This window comes from Pleurodeles waltl, chromosome 5 (assembly GCF_031143425.1).
Source record: "Pleurodeles waltl isolate 20211129_DDA chromosome 5, aPleWal1.hap1.20221129, whole genome shotgun sequence".
Classification (NCBI taxonomy): domain Eukaryota; kingdom Metazoa; phylum Chordata; class Amphibia; order Caudata; family Salamandridae; genus Pleurodeles; species Pleurodeles waltl.
In genome coordinates this window covers 849,518,720-849,546,083 of record NC_090444.1, presented here as the reverse complement: position 1 = coordinate 849,546,083, position 27,364 = coordinate 849,518,720, and the positions used below count along the sequence as shown (strand labels likewise).

At 45.0% G+C, this 27,364-nt stretch overlaps 1 protein-coding gene across 13 annotated transcripts in view; it reads left to right on the top strand.

Moving 5' to 3' along the window:
- Nucleotides 1–27,364, top strand: part of AFDN (afadin, adherens junction formation factor) — a 1,710,163-nt gene that overhangs the window by 889,537 nt on the left and 793,262 nt on the right. For all 13 annotated transcript variants that reach the window (XM_069234921.1, XM_069234923.1, XM_069234919.1 and 10 more), the window contains one exon: nucleotides 9,571–9,769. In XM_069234921.1, coding sequence (XP_069091022.1) covers nucleotides 9,571–9,769 — 199 coding nt within the window. The remainder of the gene's footprint in view (nucleotides 1–9,570; nucleotides 9,770–27,364) is intronic.

Genomic DNA, 27,364 nt, shown 5'->3' with positions numbered 1-27,364 from the left:
GGGTCCCTCCATTGATTTCTATTACAAACGCAATGCCTTGTTTGCCCACTGCACGCAGCCGCCTCTGTGCCACTGAGGGTGTACTTTGTGTGCCTACTTGGGACCCCCCCAGTGCTCTACAAAACCCCCCTAGTCTGCTTCCTGAGGATGCAGGTACTTAACTGCTAGCAGACTGGAACCGGAGCACACCCTTTCTCCAAGGGTGCCTGTGTTATTTGGGCCCCTCTTTGACCTCTGCACCTGACTGGCCCTGTGTTGCTGGTTGTTTGGGGTTGACTTGAACCCTCAACGGTGAGCTGCCTATGCCCTGGAGACTGAACTTATAAGTGCTTTACTTACCTCAAAAACTAACCTCTACTTACCTCCCCCAGGAACTGTTACATTTTGCAGTGTCCACTGTTAAAATAGCTTATTATTGCCATTTAATGCCAAACTGTGTACATTGCTGTTTTGATTCAAAGTTCTTTCTATACATATGCAAAGTACCTTACATTTAATGTACTTACCTGCAATTTGAATCTTGTGGTTCTAAAAAAAATTAAGAAAATAATATTTTTCTATATAAAAACCTATTGGCTTGGAGTTAAGTCTTTGAGTGTGTGTTCTCATTTATTGCCTGGGTGTGTACAACAAATGCTTAACACTACCATCTGATAAGCCTAACTGCTCGACCACACTACCACAAATAGAGCATTAGTATTATCTGTTGTTGCTCCTGTCAAGCCTCTTGGGGAACCCCTGGACTCTGTGCACACTCTCTCATTTTGAGATAGTATATACAGAGCCAGCTTCCTACAGGGGCTGTTCTGGACACAGTACAGTTTCAGGCTTATCCTCCCTAAAAGCGAGTCCAAGACATTCAGGCTATGATTCCGATCTTTCAGCCTCTGTCTTCAGTTTCGGTGAGACCGACTCTGAGGCTGCTGAGCCTCATGGCCTCCTGAATCCTGCTAGTAACACATGACGGATGGCATCTGCAGGCTCTGCAGTGGGACCTGATGTTCCAGTGGGCACAGCATCAGGGGAATCGCTCCAACATGGTTTAGGTCTCGGAGGGGACTGCGAAAGACTGGCAGTGACGGCTTTTGAATCCGCATTGATTTCACGGCAGATCACTCTTCCTTCCTCAACCAAATATCTATATAGTGACAGATGTGTCACTTCTGGGTTGGGTGGCCACATGGGAGAGGCGGAGATAAGAGGCCTCTGGTTTCTGGCGGAGTCTGGGCTCCATATCAAACATCTGGAGCTCCAGGTGATAAGGCTTGTGTTGAAAGCATTTCTCCCCTCTCTCTCAAAGGGAAAGTAGTGCAGGTGTTCACGGACAGTACTACCGCCATGTGGTACTGCAACAAACAGGGCATAGTAGGGTCCTTGACCCTTTGTCAGGAGGCACTACACCTCTGGACATGGCTGGAACATCAGGGCATTACCCTTGTGGTTCAACATCTGGCGGGTTCTCTCAATTTCTAGAGCAGACAAACTCAGCCTTCGATGCACAGCCGATCACAAATGACGTCTCCATCCGGAGGTGGCACAAGGCCTCTTTCAGCAATAGGGAGAGCCTTAGTTAGATCGGTTTGCCTCCGCAGAGAACATGCCATATCAGCTGTTTTGTGCGTTGGAGTTTCCAAGGTGGCACTCGCTCGGAGACACTTTTTGTCTCGAGTGGAACTCAGGCCTCCTTTACCACTTCTGACTAGGGTTCTCAAGAAGATCAGGAACGACAGGGCCCAAGTCATCTTGGGGGCTTCAGACTGGGCATGGAGAGTCTGGTATCCAGAGCTATTGAGCATGTCCATCAATCCTCCACTCAGAATGCCTCTTCGGGCAGATCTTCTGTCACAGCAATAGATCCCACACAGAATGTGGGGGGGAAATGTTTTTTTTTTTTTTTTTTTTTTTTAGCTAAATGGGAGGTTTGCTGAGGATTCTGGGTAAGAATTGGAGGATTCACACAAGTCACACCTCCCTGGACACCATCGGGTGTGTAGTTTTAAAAAATGTCTGGGTTTGGTAGGTTTCCCTAAATGGCTGCTGAGCTCAGGATCAAAAACACAGGTAGGGAAAAAGCCCCTCCTCCCCCATCCCCCCATTGAAAAACAGGTAGAAGGTAGTTTTGTACTTAATAATTTTGATGTGTCCACGTAGTGTTTTGGGTCATTTCCTGTCACGGCCACTGGGCATACCCATACAAGTGAGGTACCATTTTTATCGGGAAACGTGGGGGAACGCTGGGTGGAAGGAAGTTTGTGGCTCCTCTCAGATTCCAGAACTTTCTATCAGTGTTTTTTTTTTCTTTTTTTTTCCGTTTTTTTTTGCCACATTGAGGTTTGCAAAGGATTCTGGGTAACAGAACCTGGTAAGAGCCTGACAGGTCACCCCATCCTGGATTCCCCTAGGTGTCTAATTTTCAAAAGTGCACAGGTTTGGTAGGTTTCCCTAGGTGCGGGCTGAATTAGAGGCCTAAATCCACAGCTAGGTACATTCGAAAAAACACGTCGGATTTCAATGTAAAAATGTGATGTGTCCATGTTGCGTTTCCTGTCGCGGGCAATAGGCCTACCCACACAAGTGAGGTACCATTTTTATCGGGACACTTGAGGGAACACAGAATAGAAGAACAAGTGTTATTGCCCCTTGCCTTTCTCTACATTTTGCCCCTCCAAATGTAAGCCAGTGTGTAAAAAAGACGTCCATTTAAAAAATGCCCTGTCATTCACATGCTAGTATGGGCACCCCGGAATTCAGATATGTGCAAATAATCACTGCTTCTCAACACCTTACACTGTGCCCATTTTGGAAATACAAAGGTTTCCTTGATACCTATTTTTCGCTCTTTGTATTTCACCAAATGAATTGCTGTATACTCGGTATACAATGAAAACCAATTGCAAGGTGCAGCTCCTTTATTGGCTCTGGGTACCTAGGGTTCTTGATGAACCTACAAGCCCTATATATCCCTGCCCAGCAGACATAATGGTATATTGCTTTAAAAAATCTCCCATAGCCAGAATGTTTTTTGGAAGATAACGTGGACAACAATGTTTCTTTTTTGTTTTTCACCTCAATTTCAATATTTTGTTTTATTTTAGCTGTTACTTTCTGTAGAAAAACCTTGAAGGATCTGCACAAATTACCCCTCCTTAATTTAGAATGTTGTCTATTTTTCAGAAATGTTTAGCTGTCAGGGATCCAGCATTGGTTTCACACCCATTTCTGTCACTAACTGGAAGGCGGCTGAAAGCACAAAAAATAGTAAAAATAGGGTATGTCCCAGTAAAATGCCAACATTGTGTAGGAAAAGGTGGTTTTCTGATTCAAGTCTCCCTGTTCCTGAAAGCTGGGAAGATGGTGATTTTAGCACCGCAAACCCTTTGTTGATGCCATTTTCAGGGAAAAAAAACACAAACTTTCTTATGCAGCCCTTTTTTCACATTTTTTTTTTTAATGAAATTTTAGCTGTAATGTGGCTAATTTCTTGGTCTCCTCCAGGGGAACCCACAAACTCACGGTACCTCTACAATCCCTAGGGTGTTGTGGGGGAGGACGCAAATTTGGTGTGGATCGCTTATGTGGACAGAAAGTTATGAGGGCCTAAGCACAGATTACCCAAATAGCCAAAAAAGGCCTGGCAGCGAAGGGGTTAAACAAAATGATAATTTTGCAAAACCCTGCTTTTAATAAGAATGTCAAAGGGAGTACAATTGATTTTATATTTGCTTCATCTGATCTCTATTTGTGTTTAAAGGGCTTGATATAATCAGTAACTGTAGCAGTGACCATAACCCCTTCACTGATCTCTGGACTCTAACTGTGTGAGCAAGGCAGGTTCCTTAAGAAAGCTTCCCACCTGGGTGTAAAAGGCCAAAGGCATAAAGGATCAAATGAAACAAGGTGGACCTAGATATTTTCATTAGCAAACGCATTACTGAGAATAAGGGTGCTTTTTCAAAATGCTTGTCTTATGAGCTTGACCTTTGTTGCATACAAGAAAGTTTTAAAAATAAAGGTTCTGCTATTTTGGAGGTATTATTGTCTAAATCAGTTCCTTTTGAGGCTAAATCTCATAGATCAGTAGACACTAAAATGTTTGCAGAAGCATCAATGGTAATGTACTCCAGTGGATTTTGGGAGGTAGTTAATTGCCCATACATCTCATATTCTGCATTGTCCCCGGTGGAGTCTCTCACCTCTGCTCAGTCGTGGATAAATCATTATTTTCCAAATAGAAGAGACAGAGACTTGTTCCTTAGAAACAGAGGGTAAAGGGTATTTGCTTCAGAACTAAAAGTATTCTGTATTACAGTAGGGGCTGAGGAAGTGGCATAAGAAATATGAAGGAGTACTGCAAGAAAAGCCCAGGGTACTGATGGAGTTCCAGTAGATATTTTAAGGCAAATATTTATTTATGGGCCCCTTTGTTAGCTAATGTAATAAGAGCTGCTATACTAGGCCCACTCCCAGGGTCCTGGATTGAAGCTGCTAAAGTTCTGATTTTTAAGACAGTGGATAGAAGTGCCCCTAGTTGCTACCCACCAATTTCTTTAATTGTCTAAAGTGCTAATGTCTTATGACAAGTTATTTTGTCTCGTTTGGATGCTTGGGCAGATGAAGAAAAGATCTTATCGGAAATTCAGTTCCGTTTCCACCCGGAGATTTGTACTGTGTAACAGTGTTTCAGTCCGTACCTTTTAGTTGGGAAATATGTTCTAGCGAAGGAGGTGGCTCTTTATTTGGCCTTTACGTACCTTTTTAGTACATTTGAAATGGTATGTTGCACTAAATTATGGGGCATAATGGAACAATTAAGAGTGGAAAAATAAGTGCTAATCATAATAAAACGTATGCACTCGGAGACCTCTGTGTTGGTTGGCTATGGGCCTTCACGTGAAACAACCCCATTACTTTCTCTTTTTGCTATATATAAATAATGCTAGTAGTTTTTTTGTATTGAAGGTGTGTAAATATATGCCGAGAATAGGGGACACACCTGATTCCCAACCTGTTGTATGCTGATGCTGATGTCCTTATGTCCACACCAGCTAATGGTCTTCAACTTTTACTGGATTCATTTTTATTATCTTTTATGGAAAGCCTGGACCTGAAGGTCGATTTTACCAAATAATTTATGAGCTGAGGTCCAGCTAAGACAACATTTTAGTATCACAGGTTTGGGAGGGGTACACAGCTAGCTAGAACAAAGACTTTTAACTGTCTTTTCTAGCTATTCGTTTCGTACTTGGGCCCCTCTGTTAACCTCGAGAAAACAACAAGTCAGTAAAACAATCTAGGGATTGTTTCAGTTTGAGCATAGTGTATGTCAAAAGCTAGTTAAAGAACTAGTATAGACATGCAAGAGCGAGTGTATCCCTATAGGGTCTTAAAGAGCAGACGTTTGGAGCTACAGTAACTTGAATATTCTCCAATGCATGGAAAATACCTTAAGCTGCATATTACTGGGGTCTCAAGGATCACTGCACCAGTTATTTTCCATGAAGAGTTAGGCCTATCATATCTGGAGGACACGGTTGGTTTTAGCCCTTTAATTCTATGGATCAGTTTTTGGGTTAAGCTGGAAATAGGCCAGTGAGTGACTTTTCTCAGGGACTCTGTTACTTCATAACATGCACCGAATTCCATGGTTTGCTTTTATAAAGTAAATGTTCTACTTTTTGGGAGTATCAGATTTTTTTACTAACACACAGAACATAACTTTACACTGTAAATACATAATTAAAACATAATATAAGGAATACTGTATGTCGCAATGGGGTGGGGGGGTAAGAATGTTGCCTCTATGTTAATTGTAAGCAAGTCTTCATCTGATTGCACACTCCCAAGGCTGGCACCATCTTTCAATTATAGAATGAACTCAACCCATCGTTTTTCTGACTTGTTTAAGCCTGAGCACAGTGCAATTTGTTGTAGCTTTCTGCCTTGCAGGGTACTTAAGAACTGTTCAAACCCCACCCCGACAATGTTTCCATCCAAAGCTGTTTGGTACGTTTTACACTGCTCCATGATGGTGTTATTTGGTTCCTATTTTATGACAAGCTATGAAATCACGTAAGTCTGCAATGGTACTTTTACAACAATTAGTGACACTCACCACCTGCTATGCAACTTTAAATGTTATAAGAAGTGCCATTGTAACAAAGAAACAGGACCAATCATGAGCTCTAACATGGTCGGATTATATTTAGATGAATTACAATCTTGTTTTTTATTACACATTTGTAATTCTTTTGTTTGTGATCTGGTAAAAGAAATTTAAAATAGTGTGAGATTAATTTGTTTTATTTTATGAATTATTGATGACTTGTAATATCTTATAATTCAAATGTTTAATCAACGCACACCTGTCTTATTGGATAGTATAAAGCACATTTAATCAAACTTTTCTCACTGTGCAGTCTTAGTTTTGCACCCCTTGTAGAATCAATTAATTTCGCTGGCAGTGAGACCCCCTCTACTGCCAGTTCCTTGGCGCACTACACATGAAACCTGGGTGGGTTTGTATATTCCAATTTTTGTGCGAACATTAAAAGACGTATAACTTTATAGTTCAATGTTTATCTTTATTCAATGGAATCTGTAAATCATCCTCTATTAAGTATACAGAAAAACTTCCAGCAGCGTTTTCCGAGCGCTGCTCATGAATTAATTTGCTCTGCGTTAATGAAATTAATGGTAATGGAAGCATTTTAAAACTTGCATCCCAGTGCATTTCGGGTAAAAAAAAAAAAACCTTCAGGGGTATCTGAAACGACAAAAATGACCAAAAACACTCTCACCTAATGGATGCTACCTTGCAACTGAAATGCCTTAACATGTATTCCAAAAAGTGACTCAAAAAGAACTGGAAGTGATGTTGAACGTGAATAAATGTAACATGCTTATAAATCTTTGGCATGGTGCCCTACCTAAATGTGCTTCCAAAGTAATTTAAACCGACTTAAGCTGATGGTGAACGTGGATAGAAACGGCTTGTTTGTAATACCATAGTGCAGTGCGCTGACTAAGTACAATGTAATATCTTTGTACGTAGTGAGCGCATTGTTCAAATTATCCAAATATTCCAGCATTTCTCAGCTATGTAATAAGTGCAACAAGTCGACTTTGAAAGCGCCGGTAAAGTCCATGTGCTAAGCGTGATCCTTGCCGTGAAAGCAATAAGGGTAATGTGATCCCTCAGTGACTGCTTATGCACGCTCGTATCCTAAAGCGACCGTGTAATAATTGACCTCGAAAGTGGATTTGTGAGGCTTCTCATACCCTGGCATGCTACATAAACTTAACAGGGAAAAAATACCCTTCGAGATCGAATGAAACCAGTCATGCGCCTTATTCATATTGAAACGCCGTATTCATATTGTGGCACTGGTGTAGTCAGCGTATTACTTAAAGAGGCGGGTCTCCGGAAGTACTTCCAATAGAAAACGACCAATCCCATCAAGTATAAAAATTAAAGGAACCATCCCTGCCATTTGTTGTTGCCGTGTATAACCTATTGAACTCTAACACATACGCAATCACCAATAACAAAAACATTAAAAATATATAAAAAGTGCATCCCCTTATATCATTAATAGAAACAAAACCCTGCGATTTTGAATGACGATTGTATGAAGCAATGAAAGTGTAAAGTTAAAACGAAAAAAATGAGATAAAAAAAATCGCTGAATGCCCGGCTGGATATTTCTATTACCGTAAATCATAAAACAGGAGGCATATGTTGACGCCTCCATCCTGTAAAATAATAGACAGTGTGTAATGATCAAATTAATGAAAACATGTCAGTTCAAATTGTTATTAATGCCTTTAGGCTGCATGCCATTGAGTCTCTTAATACAAAAACAATTCTTTGTGACAACCTCTTTTGGTAGTCCTTGCCAGCCTTGACTTGTACTACCCCACTATCTGAAATTTTAATTGAGAAATGTTGTGACTTGCCTCCCTCCAATGGGCAGCCACACTTGAAGTGGGAACATTATTCCGAATGTTGCTTTTGTGTTCAGAAATTCTCACTTTAGTCTTTTTTTCAGTTTTTCCCACATATGCTTTCCTGCAGGGACACTTCACAACATATGTCACATTTTTGTTGTTGCAATCTGCAAAATGTCTCAACCTAATATGAGTACTGTTCGTTGGATGTGTGACAGTGTCTCCTAGTGTCTCCTAGAATCACATTATTGCAATGCACACAGTTCAAACGCTTCACGGTTCCTTTAAATGATCGAGTTTGTTTATGGTCGCTCCTTGACAGAATCTTTCATGTTTTTAGAACGGCTATATGCTCAAAATGGTTATTGATGAAATAATCCATGGGACTCTGGTTCGTTAGTTAGTAGTTCCCATCTCCTGCTAATGATTCTCTTGATTGATTGAGCTTTAGTTGAATGTTTTAGTACACAAACCAGTCAATCAGGTTTTTCTCAGGTTGATTTTCTTAGGAGATATTCTCTTTGATGTTGATTAGCCCGTCGAATGGAACTGCCCAATATTTGTTGAGGATACCCTCTAGCCATAAATTTAATTTTGAACTGTTAGTATGTGCTGGATAATTCCTCAGGATTCGAAATGAGCCATTTTAACCTGATAAATTGTGAAAATGGCAAATTATTTTTCAAAGCTGGTGGATGAAAACTCCGGTAATTTCATACCTTATACCACAGGTGTTTGGAATCCTCCCTATAGTCTGAATTTCTGACGATCTGTTTATATGTTTTATTATAAGTATTTTTCTAATTGAGGAAGTAGTTGATTGTATAAATTTGGTTCTTCTTTTATGTCTTTTCAAGCCAAATAAAGAGTATTGACTCACTGTATGCAATTAGTAATTCATTAATTCTTTTCATGACATGGCAGCTAAAGATATATCTAGGCCAAAAAGGTAAAAGGGAAGAATTGACTTTATGATTAAATACTGATGTTTGGTGATATTAATTTGTTTCCGTTGTGTAGCCTCATAAAACATCTCCACTTGGTTTTATTTGAAGGATGAAAAAAACAACTGTTAATCCAAATTTGTATCAATTCACACATAATCCTGAACCTGAATAATCATTTCAGTATCACTCTGATTAATACAGCCACACCCACCTTGTTCATACTTCCAACACAGAAGAAATTGATTGAATTTTTTGCATATCTGAGTTGGATGATACTTGTGTATTGTAGAAGCCCTGTGTTATTGATATCAGGTTCTTCTAAGGCTGCTGCGTTTTAATTCTTAATTAGTACTTAAGTGTATATTTGGACAGGTTATATACTGAACAAACCACTAGCTTTTCTCTAAGGCATTTATTTAATTTGAGATAGGCCATTGCACCATTCATGTTATTATACTGCTTCAACGCCTAGAAAAGTGTCAAAAAGTGTATGCCTGGTCAAATGCATTTTCCTCGCATTTTTAAGAATAGTTAACTGGAAAATGTTACACAATGATTATCAAAGGATATTTGATGTGGGCTTGAGAGACTTAATAGGACAACCAGTAGTAGAGAAACAGAACAATGACTTTTAATAAAGGCTAGTCCTCAAAAGTTGATATTTTTTCCTGTCTAGGATCTAATAGAAAGAGTGGTATCTGTAGCAGAAAATACTGCTGATGAACTGGCTCGCAGTGATGGTAGAGATGTTCAGCTGGAAGAAGATCCGGATTTACAACTGCCTTTTCTTTTGCCTGAAGATGGCTATTCGTGTGATGTTGTCAGAAACATACCTAATGGCTTGCAAGAATTTTTAGAACCACTGTGCCAGAGAGGTAAGTGCTCTTAAATGACTGATGGTGAAGCCCAGTAATACGTTCCTTTAAACTGGTACTTAAACAATTGAATGGTGGATTTGTCTATAGATAAGCAGTTCACAAAGTGTATCTGTACTTTTACTTGTTGAATGGGAATACAGTTTGTGGATCCACCCTTGTATGCTGTTAAATAGAAGCTGTACTTATTTATCTACTCTTCGCTATAAAAGTTGCAGAGTTTTTTTTTAAACTGGCATCAGAGACAGTACAAAGGCCCCTTGCCTAGCTAGATACGAATACCACTAAATATACTGTAGGAAAATGGCTCCCTGTTGCAGTTACTACCCACTTTTTGGCTGATATTGATGCTGACTTGACTGAGAAGTGTGCTGGGACCTTGCTAACCAGGCCCCAGCACCAGTGTTCTTTCACTTAAAAATGTATCATTGTTCCACAATTGGCACATCCCTGGCACACAGATAAGTCCCTTGTAAAAGGTACCAGTGGTATCAAGGGCCCTGTGACCAGGTAAGGCCCCTAATGGCTGCAGCATGTGTTGTGCCACCCTAAGGGACCCCTCACCTAACACATGCACACTGCCACTGCAGATTGTGTGTGTAGGTGGGGAGAAAAATGCAAAGTCGACATGTTATCCCCCTCAGGATGCCATGCACACAAAATACTGCCTTTGGCATAGGTAAGTCACCCCTCCAGCAGGCCTCAGAGCCGTAAGGCAGGGTGCACTATACCACAGGTGAGGGCATAGCTGCATGAGCAATGTGTCTAAGTCTATTCTTAGACATTGTAAGTACAGTGTGGCCATATTAAGTATATGGTCTGGGAGTTTGTCAAAAAACAAACACCACAGCTCCATAATGGCTACACTGAATACTGGGAAATTTGGTATCAAACGTCTCAAAATAATAAACCCACACTGATGCCAGTGCTGGATGTATTAAAAAATGCACACAGAGGGCATCTTAGAGCTGCCCCCTGTATTTGACCCAATCCTTCAGTGCAGGACTGACCAGTCTGTGCCAGCCTGCCACTGAGACGATTTTCTGACCTCCTGGGGTGAGAGCCTTTGTGCTCTCTGAGGCCAGAAACAAAGCCTGCACTGGGTGAAGATGCTTCACACCTCCCCCCTGCAGGAACTGTAACACCTAGCAGTGAGCATCAAAGGCTCAGGCTTCGTTTTACAATGCCCCAGGGCACTCCAGCTAGTGGAGATGCCTGCCCCCCGGACACTGCCCCCACGTTTGGCGGCCAGTCTGGAGGATATAATGAGAAAAACAAGGAGGAGTCACCCACCAGTCAGGACAGCCCCTAAGGTGTCCTGAGCTGAGGTGACCCCTGCCTTAAATCCTCCATCTTTTTTTGGAGGAGTCCCCCAATAGGAATAGGGATATGCCCCTCTCCCCTCAGCGAGGAGGCACAAAGAGGGTGTAGCCACCCTCAAGGACAGTAGCCATTGGCTACTGACTCCAGACAGAAACACACCTATAAATTGAGTATTTAGGGGCGACCCTGAACCCAGAAATTCAGATTCCTGCAACCTACAACAAGAAGCACTGCTGACCTGAAAGCCCCGCAGAGTGGACGGAGACAACTGACTTGGCCTCAGCCCTACTGGCCTGTCCCCAGACTCAAAGAACCTGCACAGTGACACATCCAGCGGGACCAGAGACCTCTGAGGACTGACCCTGCACCTAAAGAACCAAGAACCTCCTGAGGACAGCGGCTCTGTCGAGAAACAGGAACAAGATTGCAACAAAGAAGCAACTTTAAAGAGACTCTCATCCCACCAGAAGCATGAGTCTTCACACTCTGCACCCAACGCCCCCAGCTCGAGTTCAGGATAACAAACACGCCAGAGAGGACTCCCAGGCAACTCCAATGACGTGAACACCCGGAGTCAACCTCCCTGCACCCCCACGGCGATGTCTGCAGAGAGGATCCAGAGGCTCCCCCTGACTGCGACTTTCTGGTAACAAAGGAACCCGATGCCTGGAGCAAGCACTGCACCCGCAGCCCCCAGGACCGAGAGGAACCACCTACCAGTGCAGGAGTGACCATCAGGCAGCCCTCATCCTAGCCCAGTTGGTGGCTGGCCCAAGAAGCCCCCCCGGGCCCTGCCTGCATCGCCAGAGGGACCCCAAGGTCCCTCCATTGATTTCTACAGCAAACCCGACACCTACTTTGCACACTGCACCTGGCCGCCCCTGTGCTGCTGAGGGTGTGTTTGTGCTTGTATGTAACCCCCTGCCCTACCCCCTCTCCCCCTCCCAGTGCTCTGCAAAACCCCCCAGATCTGCTCCGCAAGGACACATGTACTTATCTGCTAGCAGACTGGAACCAGACCACCCCTGTTCTCCATAGGCCCCTATGTGTTTTGGGTCCTCCTTTGACCTCTGCACCTGACCGGCCCTATGTTGCTGGTGCTGTGGCTTTGGGGTTGCCTTGAACCCCTAACGGTGGGCTGCCTTTGCTCAGGAGACTGACTGTGTAAGTGCTTTACTTACCTGAGAAACTAACGTTTACTTACTTCCCCAGGAACTGTTGATTTTTACAGTGTCCACTTTTAAAATAGCTGTTTGCCATTTTAACCAAACCTGTGTGTACTACTGTTTTAAATCAAAGTTCTATACTTAACTGTGTGAAGTACCTTGCATTTTATGTACTTAACTCAAATTTGAATCTTGTGGTTCTAAAAATAAATTAAGAAAATAAATGTTTCTATATAAAATCCTGTTGGCCTGGAGTAAAGTCTTTGAGTGTGTGTTTCTCATTTATTGCCTGTGTGTGTACAACAAATGCTTAACACTACCCTCTGATATGCCTACTTCTCGACCACATTACCACAAAATAGAGCATTCATATTATCTAATTTTGCCACTATCAACCTCTAGGGGGAACCCTTGGACTCTGTGCACACTATCTCTCACTTTGAGATAGTATACACAGAGCAACTTCCTACATATACAATTCTGGCTTTGCTAGGGGCTCTAGGGGCACTATCATACTAATTCAACGCACTATCTCGCAACAGTTGATGCAGTTCTGAACAGATTGACTAGGCAGATAAACGGCAGTGATGGGCACGTTATATACGGGGAGATCCTCATCCTTTGTTGTGTATACTCCATCCCCCTTGCTGGGCCAACCCCTGCTAGACAGTTTGACTTGACTATGGGGGTCCTTTCCAGATGGGCTCCTACTGTTTAGGGGGCGATTGGAATGATGTTATGCCGCCAAGCGTGGATAGGAACCACAAGCACCTTGCCAAACATAGGGCAGACAGAACAAAATTGTCTGCGCTTACTGCCGCACTGGGGCTGGCAGATATATGGAGAATTCATCACCCCACGGAATTAGGCTTCATATATTTATCAGTGGTGCACAATTCACTATCTCGTATCGATTATGCCTTCATTCGAACACTATATGGAAATACAGCTACAAACATAGAAGTATTGGCCAGGGGATTATCTGATCATTCTCCACTTTTGATATCATTACATATTGGTCTGACCTAACTTCCCTTTCGTTGGCGTATGTCACCTGGGAATTTACAGAATCCCACATATCGGCAAACCATTGCCAAGGACATAGTGGAAAATTTCACACACAATGATGGATCTGTGACAAGTGCTGCAACATTGTGGGAGGCACTCAAGCCTGTTATGCGTGCGTGGCATTGATAAAAGTTTTTGCATGGAGGAACGGGGACATAAAACACGAGACATACACACATTAGGGATGCGCATCAAGACTCTGAAGAGGGTGGGACGACAACGGATGGGCGAGGGGCATGCAAGCAATTGGCCTTGGCTCAGCAAAGATATGGTCAGCTTCTTATAGATGAAGCCAAACTAATATGGCGCACCAAACAGAGTAGAATTTACCAATGGGCCGATAAATTATTGTATCTGCTCTGCCAACAGCAGACATGCTCCCTCAGTCTACCGTTACTGAGAGACGACCAAAAAACGCTGATAACCGACCCACATACACTGGCCCATAAATTGGCATCATTCTATAAGACGGTCTATACCTGACAAAAGATACTCACACCTGAACAGATCCTAGATTTTGTAAATGATCTACCCTTGAGTACATAGTCTACAGTGACTCGTACATGCCTAAAAGGGGCCCTGACGGAGAGCAAGCTCGCTCTCATGCTGGCCGATCTTTTCATAGGCAAGGCCCCAATGGATTCCGTTGTGAATTTCTTAAAGCATATATCTAGATTGGGGAAACACCTAGTGATTACAAACCACATCTCAGTAGAAGATGGGCTTCTGCCTCCAGATTGGCACCAGGGCGAAGTTGTGGTGTTTCAGAAACCGGGCCGCCTCCCAGAGGACCCCTCCTCATAGCCCCAATCTCTCCACTGAATATAGAGATCAAACTTTTAGTCTGGGCACCTGCAAATGCACTGCAACCATACATTGTAGACCTAACTCATCCTGACCAGGCTGGCTTTATGCTGGGACGGACCACTCGCCATTAACATACGGAGGGCTTCCAATGCATTGACTCTAGTCAGTCCCCTCGGGTGCCCAGTTGCCAGAGCATTCCATTCAGTCAACTAGACATACATGTTTACTCTGTTATGAAGACTGAACTTTGGACCCAGAATAATTTCATATATTCATTTATTGTATTTAGATATTACAGCATCCATTAGAATCACGCAGCATACCTCTGAGATCTTCCAGATGCAAAGTGAAACACGCTATGGGTGTCCACTCTCACCCTTATTATTCGCTCTGGCGATAGAACCCTTAGCTGAATGGGTCAGAATAGATCCACTGGGCCTAGGCTTTGACTGAGCCCCCGATATATCAGATTTAATAGCTTTATATGCAGACGACATATTAATCTTTGTCAGACCACAACACCACTGGGCCGCATATAATCGAGATCTTACATATCTTTGGGGAAAACATCCAGTCTCTTTATAAACATATCCAAGTCTGCTATATTATCCTTAAATGGCTATGCAGAACTCAGGGATTGGGCACCAGGCATTTGAACAGAGGGATGGGCCTCAAATACTTTAGGGTGCATTTGTCATTAGACAGAGACTGGTCATGGACTAAAAATATAGAGCCGTTGCTGGTCAAGACTCAGGAGGAGATCAAGGGGTGGTCTCTTCTTTCCCTTACCCTGGTGGGAAGGTCTTCTATTTTTAAGAGGATCTCCCTCCCTAGGCTACTATACCAACTACAGGAGTTTTCATACATAATGCTGCGCCATTGGTTCCAACAAATGAACTCCATACTTTCGAAGTTCCTCTGGAATGGAGGACCCCTCTTATATTCTTGGCCACCTGCTTCTTTTCTACATATGACGTTGGCATCGCAACGGCAGATCTGTACTCATATTATGCTGCCTTCCACCTTCTAGTTATTAATGAATGGTGGAGCGGTCAACATAACGACCCTGCATATGCCGTTGAAGAATGGGCGATGGGCGACACCTCCCTACTGGGTTTGTTATACAGTAATTAGAGACCTAATCACTTACCGCAGGCGACACAGGTAGTGATCAAAATATGGCATGAGGCACATCGGGGCATGGGAATGTGGGGTACCCTCACTGAGATGACACTTCTATGGCAAGGCACAATTCTCCAACAGGTAGCCCGATTGGAAGGATTTGGGAGATGGGACATAATCGGTATTACCTTACTAGGCGACGTTATGAATGGGATCCAAATAAAATCCTTTCAGGAACTACATCATGAATACTATCTGCATCACAACCATCCCACACATACCTACAATTAAGACACACTCCATTGCCATACAAGGCCCTGTGGTTTCAAGGTCTGTCATGAAGAACAAGACATCATAGATGTACGGAGCAGTTCTGTTGGACAGTTTAACTGACCCCTAAAATCCACGCAGTTAGGTGTCCATCCTAACCCAAGTGGCCAAAGGTTCCCTTGCCAGGGCAAACGATAAGGGGGTCAATGGACCGCCCTGTCTGGTGTCACATCTAATCAGCCTCCACAGTTATGCAGGCAAAGGTATATTTGATTCAGCCACATGGGAACCGTTCAATATATATATATGTTTTTGTAATCTGGTTAGTATAGTTAAAATTTGCTCCAAAATATCAGTCTTGCATACGCTTGTGGGATTGGTAATGTGGCTTCTGAAACACCAGAAAGGAGAGAGATTTCTGGATCTCTAGATGATTTGACTGTAGCTAGAACTACTCTCTTGAAGTTCATACATTTTGAAGCATTACTCTCCTGGGTAGATGAAGCTAGGTCTTTTGAAGATGTTATATAATGAAAGATTTCCTAGTAAACATGAAGGAAAGTTTCAATTCTATGAAGGTCATGGAGGAGAGGATTATGCCTTCTTTCTTTCTTTATTTTTCAAATAGCAGCTTCAACTTAGCAACAATAAAACTACATTTCACACAAGGAAAAAAACTACAGTTCCCACGATTCCCCACTGGGGCTCAGTGACATCTGGGTCGCTTCGCCTTTGATGTCCTCTTTCTTGACTGCAAGGAGAAAAGTTGGTTTCCACTTTCGTCATTCTTGTTTGGACCCTTCGTTCCCTGTTAAACAAAGAGAAAGAATCTGGTAATCTAATGCCATTGAAAAAAACAAGCTAATAGCAATAGCATTCTTGTGAAGACAAGGTTTCCCACCCCCCAGGTAGTCATAGGCAGAAAAAAACAGTTACACAGCATCAACACATTGATAACCTCATTTGACTGGCCATCCCTTAGGGCATGCCCTTCTGAGAAAAACATAAAGATTACTTAGACCTTATGCTGAAGTTAGCACTTTTTCAGGAAATACAATTTAAGGGTTGGGTAATGGTTTTGAAAAAAGCCACGGGTGGGAATAATCCTCACCTCCGTGTCCTTAATAGAATTGAAACTTTCCTTCACGTTTACTAGTAAATTTTTCATTCTATTTCAGGACCAGAGGGGAGGATTAAGCCCTTTCAAGGCTTATTCACCACCAACGAAGCCATATCCAATACTGGTTTAAAATAAAACTGCTTGAACATAGAGTCCAAAGACCAGTCTGACGCATTGATAATATCTTCCAAACGGGCACCCAAGCGAAACACTTTGGGAGCCATCGCTCCTCGTACCAAGTGAGCCCCGAAGATCGCAGTATTAATCCTGCTTCCTTCATGATCCATCGGATCCATCTCGCGATAGTGGGCGATGACACTGCCCTATGAAACTTCTTAAAAGAGATAAGCAACTCTCTCTCCCTCGGAGGTCTGAACTCTTCCGTCATTGCCTCGCAAGCTTTAAGGCAACACACGACGCAGAGCTCAGGGAAGCCCTGAAAGGATGGGTAAGAAACCATCCTTGAATTCGTTTTTGTTCATCTGGAAATAGTTAATGTCGCCCCATCTGGAGTGAAGGAGCGACCCGAAATGTCCAGGGCCCTCACATCCGATACCCGACGACATGAGACCAGGCACAAGAGCATTGGCTAACTTGGCCGATAATTCCTTTTGGGATAAATATTCATTCCGTTGCCATGAAAGAAAGAGATTGAGAACCAGATTCACATCCCACAGAGCCGAGTAGCGCGGCTCGGGTGGTAAAGACAGACATATACCCCTCATTAGCTTGCAAACCAGGGGATGTTCCCCTACCAGGGCACCCTCCAGAGGGAAATGACCTGCTGAAATCACGGACCTGTAAGAATTCACCGTTCTGTAGGCCAAACCCCTAACCAGGCTGACCAATATAGTTTTTTCGTTACCTCAGCCCATGCCGCTGCCAACATGCACTCAGCCTCTTCGGATAAACATGGGACTCTCCAGTGTTGCCAGAAATCCGCCAGGCCATTAGCAGCATCTGGCCTCACATCACCAGAGGGTGATAGGAGCCCTGTGGATCTCGAAGGAGATGTGGAACGTAGGCTAGGAGGATTGGAGAATTCCAAGAAAGTTGCAGAGGAACTTGAAACCAAACTTGTGACCTCCAGTACGGAGTGATCAGAACCACTTTGACTTCTTGTGCTGTCAACCGTGTGATCATCGCAAAAGGGGGTAATGCGTACCCTTGCTCCTTCGACCAGTCCTGGAGAAAAGCATCTGTTGCTATCGCCAGAGGATCCAGCTTCAACTGAAGAAGCATTATACCTTATGATCTAACCTGGACGCAAAAATGTCTATTGTGAAGGGACCCCACTGGAATTCAAACGATTGAAAATCACTGCGTCCAAGCACCACAGGCTGGAGTCTGACCACTGTCTGGAGTACCAATCCGCCACTGAATTGGAAGCTCCCGGCAGGTTCTCCACCGTAACCGATATTTCTGCTGAGGCAAAACTTCCATAGGTCCTTGGCTAAATAAGCCAACATTTTGGATCTTGAGGTGCCCAGTTTGTTGATGTATCTGACAGCTGACCGATTGTCCATCTTCAAGAGGACAGAGCAGCGAATGCAGTCCTTTGTCCAGCATTTTATCGCGAAAGCACCCGCCATGAGCTCCAGGCAATTGATATGCAAAACCTGTTCCTCGTCGGACCATTTTCCGCCTGTACAAAAGTGCCCGCAACGTGCGCCCCTGCCTGACTTGCTGGCATACGATTTGATCACCAGGTTGGGGTCGGAACCAAAAATAGCACGGCCGTTCCTGGCCTCCATGTGCAACAGCCGCCAGTTCATCTCATCCATGACCTCAGCAGTGAAAGTCTTTCAGATGCTGAAGGGCTCTGTAGTGGAGGGGCCCTGGAAAAATTGCCTGGGTGGACGAAGACAGTATGCCCACTATCCTGGCAATCTGCCGCAGTTAAGTGGAGGTTTTTGCTATGGTCTTCCAGATTTCTCGATAGATCTTGGCGATCGTCCGCACTGGGAGGCTCAATGATTATGCAGCCGAGCCTATCCAGAAACCCAGAAAGGTAGTCTGACGGACAGGGACTAACAGGGACTTGTGTCTGTTGATGACGAAGCCCAGGTTTTCCAGCAGAGTTACTGCCACCTGAAGTTGGTCTGACGGGCGTTGCGGGCATTGATTCATTAAAAGGATATCATCCAAGTATACTATCAGACTAAAACCCTGAGTTCTCAAAGCTCATCACAGGCTTGAGGACCTTGTTAAATCACCAAGTAGCTTAGGACAGCCTGAAAGGCAGGGTTCTGATCTCAGTGACCTGATGTCTCCACCGAAATTGTAGAAATCTGCGATGGGGGGGAAAAATTGGGACCGTCAAATAGGCGTCCTGCAGATCCAAGCGGACCATCCAGTCGTTGGGACGCAGAAGGTCCCGAAGAAGATGGATACTTTCCATCTTGAATTGGCGGTACACCAGCTAGCCATTGAACTTCCTGAGTTTGATCACCGGGCGCTAACCCTCATCTCGCTTCTCCACCAGAAAGAGATTGCTCAAAAAAACACCTGGGTTGTCGTAGAGTCTGGGTTATGGCCTTTCTTTGCAGTAGATCTGCCACTTGCTTGTCTATTAAGGCGGCTTGATCTTCTGTAAAGTGACGTGGGCTTGGGGAAACCAGCTGCACCGGAGTACCATAAAACTCTTGTGGAAGCCCTGAATGGTTTGGAAGACCCATGCATTGGAAATGAGCTGTACCCAGTCGTGTTTGAACTTTGCCAGCCTGCCTCCCAGATAGAAGGGGGAAGAAGTGGGAAACCTTACCTGGCTGGGACTGAAGCTGTGGCCTGGAGGAGCCTCTCGAACAACAACCTCTGAAGGGTCTGCGGGAGTTGAAGAATTCACCCTGGTGGGGCAGCTCTTGTGGGCGACGAAAGCTCTTGGGAGGGCGCCCTCTGCTACGGCTGGTCCCGATTAAAATTTGGGGTTTGAACATCTTCTTAATTGAAGTCTGTGCTTTATCAAGGGAGGTAAATGCTGCAACAAACTTGCCCCAACTCCTTGATAAAAGGCTCACCGAAGAGTCCCCCTTGCGCCGCTAGACCTGCTTCTGTGGACGCCAAATCGCCCAATTTTGGGTCTACCTTCAGGAGGAAGGCACACCTCCTCTCCGTGGAGAGTGCGCAGTTGGCGTTGCCCAAGAAAATAATGGCCCTTTGGGCCCAACCCGAGAGGACCTCTGCCGAAATGGGAGAATTTGAGGCCTTAGCCTCTTCCCCCAAGTCCAGGATTTTTGTCAGAGGGTTACTGACATCCAGCAGTTTATCCTGGCACGAGCGCCATGACCTGTCGATCCCTTTCTTCAGGTCCTTGAAGTACTTCTGGAGAAAAGTGGCTATGCGCGGGTCGAGCTTGGGAGTTCTCCCCATTTCACGGGAAGGGAACGGGCGCGGACAATCAGCTTTGAGGCAGGCCCTGACCTCTTTATCCCAACGTTTGCGAAGGCGGCCGGCAACGTATTTAGACATCTTATCCAAAAGAAACCACTCCGAAGAGCGTGGATGAATAAGATCTTCGGGGTCCAGCATATCGGTCAGAGAGTCTTGGGCCTTCGGATCCTCCAGGGGTGAGGGGTGCCAAGGGTGGGATGGCCTGCTTCGTCTGGGGAGTCTGCATCATCGGACAGAAGAGGAAGTTCTGGCAGATCTGGAGGACAGGCAGGGTTTGAAGTGAAAGATTCTGTTTGTAAAATATTTGTAGTAAATTTTGTTGCTCTCAACATCTTTCATCAATATTTCTAGTGACTGTAGACATTGAATAACATGGGCTGGATGCCAGATCTTGTGTTTGCCACGTGAGGAAAACAGGTGTTTCTGTTAGACATGAAGGATATGGACCATGTCAGAATCCCATACAGTGTCGGATAGTGAAACCCGCAAGCAAATTCCCAAACTCAATGGCTCTCATTGACAGTGTGTAAGAGGCTGCTGAAAGGTCCAAAAAGGCATGGAGACATCGCCTTGCCTTCCTCTACCATTGTGTTTAGAAGATACTATCTCACACATGGGCCTTTTCCTATTTACAGTAACCTATCATTACATTTAGGTTGGTTTAGACTGCTACAATAAAAATAAAAAAAACAGTACCTGAGCTGTGTTGACTTTCTTCTACTTTAAGGATGGCTTTCATCAGAATATATATATATATATATATATATATATATATATATATATATATATATATATATATACACACTTCTAGCTGCAGATTCCTTACCCTAGAATTCCCTGGCATCAGCTTCGGTTCCGGGATTTTTCTGCTGAGAAGTACCCTGCGCGCACCATCGGGTGACGTCGCTTGGATCCGCATGCATCGTCCGGCTCCATATGGCGTCATTGGAGCCATCTGTGACATCACGGTTGTAAGGAAATGCCTTCCTTGGCATGGTTACCCCCTAACTTTTTGCCTTTTGTTGTGCCAGTTATGATTGAAAGTGTACTGGGACCCTGCTAACCAGGCCCCAGCACCAGTGTTCTTTCCCTAAACTGTACCTTTATTCCCACAATTGGCACAGCCGTGGCACACAGATATGTCCCTTGTAACTGGTACCCCTGGTACCAAGGGCCCTGTGGCCAGGGAAGGTCTCTACGGGCTGCAGCATGTATTATGCCACCGTGGGGACGCCTCACTCAGCACATACACACTGCCTCACAGCTTGTGTGTGCTGGTGGGGAGAAAATGACTAAGTTGACATGGCACTTCCTTCAGGGTGCCATTCCCACCTCTCGCTGCCTGTGGCATAGGTAAGTATCCCCTCTAGCAGGCCTTACCTATAAAGGAGCCACCCCGCTACGCTGACGTCTGTTCTTTCCTCTCCAGATTGCGCTGATCTATTCAGAACTACCCTCATTAATTTTTTGACTTGATTTTTTTGACTTTTTGTGGACTTTTTTTGAAAAAATTTCTCCCCTGGTGTCTAAATGTCACCTAAAAAACAGTTGGTTTCAAACCAGGTAATGCCTGCCATAGACAAATGTCTGTGACAGATGCACACCAAGTGTGCTTATGGTACTAGGAGCGGGACCATGATTCCAAGACCTGTGATGACTGCTGCACAGTGCACCAGAAGGTGCTGAGGGAGCTATCCCTCAAGTTCCTCTTTCCAACATCGCTTCTGCACCTACTTAAGTGCTGGCACCACTGACACCCATCAACAGCGCCATCCCATTGTCATTCCAGACTACAACATGGAGCTGATTGGGCATTGTCTGATGCAGGTTCTGTTGCGGACCGGAGCCAGTGGTTTTTACTTTTGACAGGCCTGGAGAGGGAAGCAACTGCGAGGGATCTGAGGACCCTTATTGTTACCAGCATACCTTAGATGAGAATGAGGACAACTGGTATATGGGGTACCAGTGGGGACCGGTGGGTTAGACAGCTATCCTGACGCTGGCTTTGCCTGTCATCCTATTGTGACGATGGAGGAAGGAGGCTATTTTGCTATAGATGTGCCCTGGGCAGCTTAGGTCTTTAACCTTCATCTACCCACAGTGGCAGTCCAAAATAGTGTATTTACAGAGGTGCCTCAGTTGGGACTGGCCACTCAGACCTTTTTTCTGTCCTTCAGTGAATCCTTACCAATGTTCCTACTCTGGCCGGAACCAAGCCCTGCACAGGGGCTCCTGTACATGGAACTATTGCCCACCGCCATAGCCCTGCTTATAAGGACCTCAATTTCCTTACCAAGCACTCCAGCTTGGAGAGCTTGGTGGTCCAAGTCTCCAGCTCTAGGATCAACCCTGTTGCATTTCCTGCCACTCCACCGGATAGGAAATCCAAGAGTCTGGATACCTTTGGCAAACAAATGTTCTCTTCTGCCAGCCTTGCACTGCTGTCGGTGAACACTGCATGCCTTTTGGGCCTAAATTCTCATACAATCTGGGATTCAGTTACTCCTATGGTGCTGCCTATGGTCTCGGAAGAGACCTTAGCCCTATTCTCCCAAGCTATTGGTGACGTGAGAGAAACAGCAAAGTTCACCATACAATGTGGACTGGACATAACCAACTCACTGGGTAGAATGATTTAATCCTTAATTGCCCTGCAGCACCATTCCTGGCTGAGAACACCTATTTTTTCAGCGGATGTCCAAGCCTTGCTTATGGATATACCCTTTGATGGCTCTTGTCTGTTTGAAGAGATGTCAGACTCAGCGCTGGAGCGCTTTAGGAACAGCAGAGCTATGACCAGTTCCTTGGTCTTTTCATTGGCCTCTCGTCTGCTTTTCGCTCCATTCATGGCCACTGAAGGGGACTCTAGTCGTGTCCATATCCTCTCAGTCACCATGGCCAACGCTCGTGCAAGTTCTGTCTGCCCTGGACCCTGGAGACTGGATGATGGTGTTGGAATTGCAGGGTGCATATTTCTGGTCTTTCCCTGTCTAGCCTGCTCACAGACGTTACCTGCTATTCACAGTGGGTCAAGAACACTTTCAGTTTGCCATGCACCTCTTAGGCCTTAAAAGTGATGATGATGGTTGCAGCTCATCTTTGGAGGTAGGGCGGGTTCCAGGCTTTCCTTACCTTGGCAACTGGCTATTGAAAGCAGGCTCTCCCCTGACAGTGTCGCCCACCTGCAGGCTACGATGAACCTTCTGCAATCTCCAATGAACCTTCTGCACTCTCTAGGATTCACTATCAGCATGCCGAAGTCACACCTGAGTACCTCTCAGATGCTCCCTGGACACAGGATGCGTTTGGGCCTATATTCCCGACTGCTGAGTCCAGGATTTTCTGATACTATGATACTGCCTCCTACATCCTGCTTGTTTCTCAAGCCTGTTGGCAAATACAAGCTCTGTAGCAGGGCCTGAAGTCTCAGTGGTTGCCGCATCAGGGAAATCTCTCTGACATGGTCCAGATCACAAAGAGAACTGCGAACGATCTACAGTGGTGGCTGACGAACTGCAATTGGATCACTGGCAATCTGCCTCCCTTCCCCAAGCAGAGTTGGAGCTGATTGTGGTGACAGATGTGTCACTTCTGCGATGGGGCAGCAAACTGGAAGAGGTGGCGATCAGAGGACTGTTGTCTTTGGCGGAATCCAGACTCCACATAAACATGTTGGAACTCAGGGTGATCCGACTAGCATTGAAGGCATTTCTTACCTCTGTCGAGGAGAAGTTAATGCAGGTGCTTATCGACAGGACCACAGCTGTGAGTTAATGACACAGGCGTGGTGGGGTCATGGACACTTTGTCAAGAGGTCCTGCGTCTGGACATGGCTGGAACAGCAGGGCATAACCCTGATGGTTCAACACCTGACATGTTCTCTGAAGTGGTACAAGAAGCTCTCTTTCAGCAGTGGGGAGATCCTCAGTTAGGTCGATTCGCCTTCAAAGAAAATGTGGAATGTCGGCAGTATTGCTCATTGGAGTTTCCAAGGTGGCACTTGCTCGTGACAATTTTCGTTGTGAGTGGAGCCCAGACCTCCTTTATGCCTCTCTGCCCATACAACTCCAGGCCAGAGTTCCCAAGAAAATCAGAAACGACCAAGCACAAGTAATCTTTGTGGCTCTGGACTTGGCATAGAACGTCTGGTATCCCAAGCTTCTGAAAATGAGCATTGATCCTCCAATCAGGCTACTCCTTCGGGAGGATCTTTCATTTCTGTCAAAGAGGCAGGAAAGGGTCCTCCACCCGGACCCGTCAATTCTGCGTCTTCATGCTGGAGAATGAGCGGCGGCAGTTGACAGCTGTCAACCTTCCTCACGAAGTCTGTAGTGTCATTTTGACAGCTAGGCGTTCCTCCACAAAAATGGTGTACGCCTGCCATTGGCAAAGATTTATAAGATATTGTACAGCGAAGTCTATAGATCCTCTCTCTGCATCTCTATCTAATATTCTTCACTGTATTTTTTCTCATGCTCAACTGGGCTCTTCTCTGGGGACAGTGAAGGGCTACCTCTGTTCTGTCATCCTTTCTGCGTCTGCCTGATAAACTCTCTTTTTTCAAGTTCCTTCTTGTAAATAGGTTTCTTAAAGGGCTTGTAAATATGTTTTCCCCTAAATCCTTTGTCATGCCTGAGTGGGATCTCAATCTAGTTCTCACATACCTCACATGCGGTCCTTTCGAACTACCGCACAATAGTCCCCTCCGGCTGCTCACCATCAAGACAACCTTCTTGGTGGCAGTAACATCTGCCCGAAGGGTGAGTGAGGTAAAGGCCTTATCATGTATGCCGCCATCTCTCATGGTGTTTCCAGAAAGGTGGTGCTTTGCACCTGTGCCTCTTACCTTCCCAAGATGGTGACCACATTCCTTCTGGGTTAAACTGTCACCTTCTCCACCTCCTTTGCTCCCCACACCCCTCTAAGAAGGAGCGACTCCACCGGCTGGACCCAAAGAAAGAGTGTTGTCATTCTACCTTGACCGTACAAAAGCGTCCCAGGTGGATGACCCACTCTTTGTGGGGTATGTGGGAGCAAAGAAGGGACGGGCAGTATAGAAATGGGCTATTTCGCACATAGTCGTTCTCTGCATTAAGAATTGCTAAGCCCTAGCTAAGAATCAGCCTTCCAAGGCCTTAAGGGCCCATTCCAACAGGGTAAAAGCTGTGATCACAGTACTAGCATGTGGAGTCTCAGTCTTGGACATCTGCCAGGTAGTAACGTGGGGATCCCTGCACACATTGGTCAAACACTACTACCTGGACAGTCAGATCCTCAGGAACGGGCATTTGTTCCTTTCGGCCGTGCAGGACTTTATAGTCTGAAAAATTGTCCACAGTCCACTGCCAGGAGGATATGGCTTTGGTATCTAATCAAAGGTAAGGAATCTGCAGCTAGTAGTCTCTATCAGATGAACAAGTTACTTACCTTCGGTAGCTGCAGATTCCTTACACCCACCCATGCCTCCCTACTCTGCGGACTTGTTACTAGTGTTAGGGTTATCCCTTTTTCAGGGCTTTAGTTTTGACACACATTGCGCCAGTTCTTGTCATGGCTCTGCACTTTCGGCGTGGAAAGTGCATGATTCCTGCATGCCTGGGTGGCGCCTGTATAGGTGGTTGCTGCGTCACTTCTGGCACCATCAACACCATGCAGAGTCAAATGGAGATACTCAAAGGCACATGCAAGAGATATTGCTAAGCAAAAGTTTCTGGATGCAGCCTGATTACTACGAAAATCAAAGGTAAGGAATCTGCAGCCAGATAATCTCCACCAGATAATGCATTATCAAAGGTGAGTATCTTGTTCATTTGGATATACAAATGTAGGCGATGTAGGCCTTGAAGGCCTCCTAAATTGTGGCACTGTTGCCAACAGAGTTCTCGTTTAACTGAATGGCAACGCCTACCTCGCTGTGAAACACTGTCACCAAGCTTAGAACCATGCAGTCACCATGTATGGGATTGGGGTGCAAGGATTGATTGATGAAGTCACAGTTGCACAAGAGAGTGGTTGGATATGCTTCCCGGAAGGATGTCTACGCTGCTGTCCCTACGCATGAGAGCACGCAAGATTAGCCACATGTCCAGTCGTGAGTGTGTGTTGTGCACCTGGGAGTATGACATGTGTTCCGTTTGATGATGAAGGATGCACCAAGCATCCACCACGTCATAAAGCTGCAATACATGGGTGAGAGTTACTTGGAGCATGGCGTCAGGTGGGAGACCTCCAAGGATCTACCATGCACCACGGAAAGTGTAAGATTTAAGTCACCCTCTCAGATAGTGGGCCCGTGCAGATACTTGGGGCATAACTGTGTACCAGTGTAAAAAAAGTAGGATCGGCCACATTTGGACCATATATGTTATTCAACCGTGTAGGAAGCTGGTTCTGTATATACTATAACATAATGAGGGATAGTGTGCACAGAGTCCAGTGCATCCCTAGAGGCTTAACAGAGGCTAAAGTAGATAATACTAATGCTCTCTTTTGTGGTAGTGTTGTCAAGCTTATCAGAGGGAAGTGCAAAGCATTTGTTGTACACAAACAGTCAAGAAATAAGGCACACACTCAATGACTAACTCCAGGCCAGTGTTTTTATGAAGCAAAAATACATGTTGTTACTTTATTTCTATTACCAAAAGGATCTTTGGTGCGGGTATGTACAGTTGTAAGTTGATATCAAGGTTATATATCAAATGCATTTTGTTTAGGTTTTTCAGATAAAACAGTTTACAAGTAAGTAACACTTTTCAATTTCAAAAGAAGACAGTGCAATTTCTCATAAGAACGAATACATTCCTAGGGGAGGAAAAGAATTAGCACAGTTAACAGGTAAGTACTCGACTTACGATCCCAGTCTTCGGGGGTCCACAGGTCAAAGTTCAGGTTGACCCCGAAAGCGCACCACCATCAACACAGGGCTGGCCGGGTGCAGAGGTCTAAGTAGGTGTTGGGTTTTCATTGGAATCCAATGAGTACTGGGGGTACTCAGAAAGAAAGAGATTGCAGGTAAGTACCCTTAACCTCAGGGCACAGGCATTGGTGGTTTAGATGAGCACTGGGGGGAGCGGGGTACAGGTAAGCACCAAACACACACACCCTCAGCGGCACAAGGGCAGCGAAGTGCAGGGTGCAAACACAGCTTCTGACACCCAATGCTTTTCAACGGGAGAACCCCAGGCGTCACAAAGATGCTTCAGGCTCGGCCCAGGGAGTTGGCAGTGTAAAACGAAATGTTGGACAAGTAGGACAGGTGCCCACTGGACGTTGCTGGACTGTTGGTTGGATTCCCCAAGGCCATGGGTCTGCGAGTGCAGGGGTACCTTT